The sequence below is a fragment of the Canis aureus genome, chromosome 13, assembly GCF_053574225.1.
Source record: "Canis aureus isolate CA01 chromosome 13, VMU_Caureus_v.1.0, whole genome shotgun sequence".
NCBI lineage: Eukaryota > Metazoa > Chordata > Mammalia > Carnivora > Canidae > Canis > Canis aureus.
Window position 1 is genome coordinate 8,254,224 of NC_135623.1, and position 4,946 is coordinate 8,259,169.

Genomic DNA, 4,946 nt, shown 5'->3' on the forward strand with positions numbered 1-4,946 from the left:
CTCTCTCAATCTCTTTTTCCCAATGAAACATAAAAGGATAACCATACCCACCTCATCTGCGGAGATGAGTGGTGCATTTCTTCTAGAAATAATTACTGAGCACCAGCCCTATTCCAGGCCCTCTTCTAGATGCTGGAGATTCCACAGTGAATAAAACATAGTTCCTGTCCCCTGGAAGCTTACATCCTGCAAGGGAGCAGGGCAATGAACAAATGTGGAATAGGGTAGGGGCGGGGGTTCAGTCTGTGAGGTGTGAGCAGAGAATGGGAAGGGAAAGCTGGGAAGCCAGATGGGGTCTGGAGAAGGGCTCTCCCTGCAGAGGGAGCAGAAGGTACAGAGCTCCCGAGGACCAGAGTGGGGGGACATGAGCTCAGGGAACAGAAGCCATGAAGGTCAAGGGGTGGGCTTGGCAGGGCCCTGGAGTGATGTCCCACAACTCTCAGTGACTGTGTGCGGAGGACGGTGGAGAAGGGGTGCAGGACAGTGGAGAAGGGGTGCAGCTGGAGGCAGTTATCAGGCCCAGGGCATGTTGGCCCGGATGGGGTGGAGGTGGGGAGAAGCCGTAGGGCCCTGGGAACGTTCTGTAGGTGGAGCCCACAGGATTGGCTACCACACAGGGCGGGGGGGTGGGGGGGTGGGATAAGGATAGGTGATGGCGTGAGGGAAAAAAGGAGCCAAGGATGAGGCCCAGGTTTATGGCCTAAGACACTGGAAGGACGGAATTGCCACTTCCCGTGATGATGAGGAAGATTCAGGGAGGAGGAGCGAGTCTGCTAGACACCAAGTGGCGCTGGGGACACGGCCTGGGAACGACTGCCTCCCGGTGGCCAGGCCCCTCCGGCAGCGGCAGCGAGGAGGTTGAGGAGGTTGGGCAGCAGCGCCACCGTGTGTCCAGCCCCCTCGGCGCCGTCGCAGGCTTCCTTCTGCGTCTCCTCAGTCCCTTGGCGGGTGGAGCCTGGGCGGTGATCCCAGCAGTGGACCAGCAGCGCCTTGAGGGGTGTGGGGAATGGGCCGCCAGGGCAAGGCAGGAGCCCAGCTGTGGGGGGCCTGGAGCACCCTGTTCAGGCAGGGGCCCCTTGGCTCCCATCATCCCTGCCCTGGGAGCCTAGGGCAGGCCACTCTGGGCCTCTGCGTCCTCATCCCTAAAGAGGCTGTTTAGGAGGACTGTCTTGACTCCCTCACCGGTAGTACTACCCCTCTGACCATCAACTGTGAGATGCTTGCAACGGTGCTGGGGCACTGGAGATACTTGCTAAGTGTTACTGGGGCCTAACTAGGTGTCAGACCCTCACGATCCTCCCAACAGCTTCAGGAAGTGGCTTTTATTGCTCTTACCCCCATTTTACAGATGAGAAAACTGAAGGAGAGAAAAAGCCGATTAGACAGCATCATACAGCAAGGAAGGGTAATAATGCTGGGATCCAAACCCAGACCATTTCCTGCTTCTTGGCGCATAACATCATTTTTATGCTGGCAGTGTAATAACGCAAGAGTTGTAAACCTGAGTCCTGACTCAGCCACTACTCCCTGGTGATCTTGGAGAGGAAGCCCTTGCCCCCTCTGGGCCTGGATTTCCCCATATGTAAATGAGGGGTGAGGCCCGGTGACCTGCTGGGTCTGAAATAGGTCTAAGGCAAAGCCTGGGTGCTGTGTGTTTTGCATATTCACCCCCACATCCCTCCTGCCTTCCCCTCTGCTCCCAGCTGCCAGGAGACCTTGGCCCCTTGGTCCTTTGGCCCACCCTTCACCTGCCAACCCCAGTTCCACCCCATGGTTTTTGACCCACTGTTGTCCACTTCATGCATCTCACGGCTGCCTGCTGAGCTATGTGGAAGCATGAAGGCTTAGGCTCTCCAGCCCCAGGGCTGCTGGGCCTGATAGAGTTTGGAAGCCCAGCTGCACCCACCGTCCGAGTCAGCTTGTGTGTCTAGCTCTCTTGGTTGGCAGTGGAATGGGTGCTGGTGTGTCCAAGGGAAGTGCTGGGTGATGAGCCCAGAGAGGGGCCGGCAGGACCCAAATCCTCAGGAGCCTGATCGGTAGGCCAGACATTAGCAGGGCTCTCTCAAGAGTCCTGATTGCCGCCCATTTTCAGGGGTGCCCAAACTAGACTGCTGTCAGGTTAAAAGTGGCCCAGATGCTTGGGGCTGCCCCGCCAGAAGCCAGACCAGGAGGTGCTGCAGAGCCCTACTCCTCGCTGGCTGGGAGCAGCAGGAGCTCTGCAAGGGGAGCACGTCCTCTGGACAGGAGCAGCTGGGCCAGGACCCTGCTCTGCAATCTAAGGCCACCTTAGTCCTCCCCCCACCCCGCCCCTCAGAGACCAGGACCTGCCACCTGCCAGATGCTCTTGCACCAGCCGGCAGCAGCCTGGCCATGATGGCAGATGCATGTTTAGACTGACCACAGCCAGTGCCGCTGGACCGGCCTGCATGGCTGCTGTACCCCAGAATAGGATAGATTTCTTCTTGAACGTACGGAGTGGCCATAGTTACTTGAGCCATTTCTCTGTGCCAGGTGTGCATTTCCTCCTCCCAGTGCACCCCATGAGGGAGGTGAGACTATCACACGCTCGTCTGACAAAGTGGGGGGACAGCACAGCAAGGTGACTTCCCGGGCTCCTGGGGGAGCCAGCACTGAAATCCTAGTGAAGGGAAGACGAACTAAGAAAAAAGGCCTGTCTCGTTTGCTGGGGTTCAGTCCCAGCCCTACTACTTATCTTTCCTGAGCAAGCTACTTAATCTTGCTTACCTTGGTTCCCTGGTCTGTAACGTGAAGATACGAACAGTGGCGACCTCACGGGATCACTTGAGGACTAGATGCATTAACAACACGAAGGTCCTAGAACTGACCCTGGCCCGGGGTAGACACAAGGCCCCTCTTGCTCACCGTGATTATTTACCAAATGTTCCCGCACCTATCACGGCCCCCATCCTCTCAGCCCGCTCTCAGGCCCAGCCTGCAAACAAGGACGGGGGCGCAGAGGGCGGCGGGGTCGGGGCCGGCAGTGACCCCAGGGTCTCCTGTGTCCACCCCTCAGGAACCAGTGATGACCTGTTCCAGGACTCAGAAGGGCGAGAGGGCTCGGAGGCGGTGGCGGAGCACCAGTTTTCAGACCTGGAGGACTCGGACTCGGACTCGGACCTGGACGAAGACGAGGATGAGGACGAAGAGGAGAGCCAGGACGAGCCATCGGGACCGGCCTCGGAGGCACCCCCGCCCGGCCCGCCGGCCTCGCTGCCGGCAGACTCCTCACCCAGTCCGGGCCCTCAGCCCCCAGATGCCACCTCCGGCGGCCAGGCCACACGGGGCAGCTCGGTCCTGGACGCCGAGCGCCTGGCAGCCGGCAGCTGCTCCACGTCCAGCCAAAGCGCACTGTGCCTCCCCCCGCTGGGACCGGCCCCCTCGGGCCCCGTGGAGAAGGACACAGGCTCAGCCCCGAGCGCCAAGGCTGTGTCCCCGAGAAGGCCGTGGTCCCCCAGCAGAGAAGCAGGCAGCCGCCCACCACCGACCCACAAACACTCACTAACCAAAAGCGACTCGTCTCCCCAGCGACACTCACCGGCCGGAGGGCCACAGGCCTCAGCCCCAAGCCCGCCGGACCCCCCGCCAGGCCCTCTCCCCTGTGGGTCTCCAAGACTCGAGCTCTCTCCTCTCACCCCCCGCCCCCTGGGGAGGGAACTGCCCTCCCGAGTGCATCCGCCCCCTGAACGCAAGGGGGCCCCAGACCCGGGCCCCCCCAGACACTCCCCCACCAGGAGACGGTCCCCGGGCCAGGCCGAGTCACCGCCACGGTCAGCGCTGCCGGGGAAGTGGGCCTGGGCTGGGCCGGGCAGCCCCTCAGCAGGCGAACGCGGCCCAGGCTCGGGGCCGGCCCCGCGGGCTCTCCACCCGCCCGCGCCTCTACCTCACAAGCTTCTCGGCAGAAGCCCCGAGACCTGCGCCTCCACGTGGGTGAGTTCCTGCCCCTGAGCGGCCGGGGTGCTCCTGATGGTGGGGGGACACCGTGCACTCGTCCCCGAGGTGTCAGACCTGTAGCTTCACAGCCCGGCCAGCCCGGCGATTGCTGATAACGTAGCAAGTGTTTGTGGGGTGCACCCAGTGCCAGGCAGCACGCGGGGTGCCCCGGAGGCAGCCAGTGTAGACTCAGAAGCAGCCGAGCGTGGACGCTGAGGCTGGCCTTGGATGCAGGCCTAAATGCTCGTGCCCTTCCCCTCCCAGGCCCCCACACCCCACACCTCCGGCACCACTGTCACCAGCGGCCTCAGAGATACCACCTCCAACACCATCCCTGCCAAACCACCAGAACCGTCCCTGCCCCGTCCTCCACGCCATGTCCGCCGTCACTGCACTAGCAAGCCCCTGCCACCACCGGTCAGCTGCCCCAGTGTCGCCACATCAGCAGCCCAGTAGCATCCTGTCCCCACCACCGCCATGCTGCACCATCACTGTCAACCTACCTTTACCTCCCAGTGCCTCCCCTGTCAACGTATTGTCACAAACCAACCCCCCCCCCCACCCATCCACTACCAGCAGGACAGATGATGTCACTCAGAGACTCAAGCTCCTGGAGGGGCACAGACTGGGAATCTTGGTTTTTAATTTTGGGGTCACATGACAATTCTTGATGGTGGGAGGAGGTAAAGAGCCTAGAATGGGAGCTCACGTCCAAGGGGAGAACAGGGTCAGGCCCGAGTCTAGGAACAGGAGAGGCAGCAGAACCAAGATAGCGGGGGAGGCCCACGGCACACAGGCACGTGGGGGGCGGCGAGGACCGGGGGCCTCGTGGGCTGCCTGCCTCAGTGCTCCAGCACGGAGCTCAGCCCCCACCCCAGCCCCCCCGGGACGTGCCGGGGATCCCGGGCCAGCCCCCGCCTCGTGTCTAGGCCTCGGGGGTGTCCGGGAGCCAGCACGGAGCCCTCGCCTGACCCCGTCTTGTTTTCTGACCCCAG

General features: G+C 62.0%; 1 protein-coding gene across 10 annotated transcripts in view; it reads left to right on the top strand.

The window, feature by feature from the left end:
• Positions 1-4,946, top strand: part of HIVEP3 (HIVEP zinc finger 3) — a 457,232-nt gene that overhangs the window by 447,493 nt on the left and 4,793 nt on the right. For 9 of the 10 annotated variants that reach the window (XM_077844481.1, XM_077844477.1, XM_077844478.1 and 6 more), the window contains 2 exons: positions 1,349-1,405; positions 3,035-3,948. In XM_077844481.1, coding sequence (XP_077700607.1) covers positions 1,349-1,405; positions 3,035-3,948 — 971 coding nt within the window. The remainder of the gene's footprint in view (positions 1-1,348; positions 1,406-3,034; positions 3,949-4,946) is intronic. The other variant, XM_077844486.1, reaches the window with a different exon arrangement.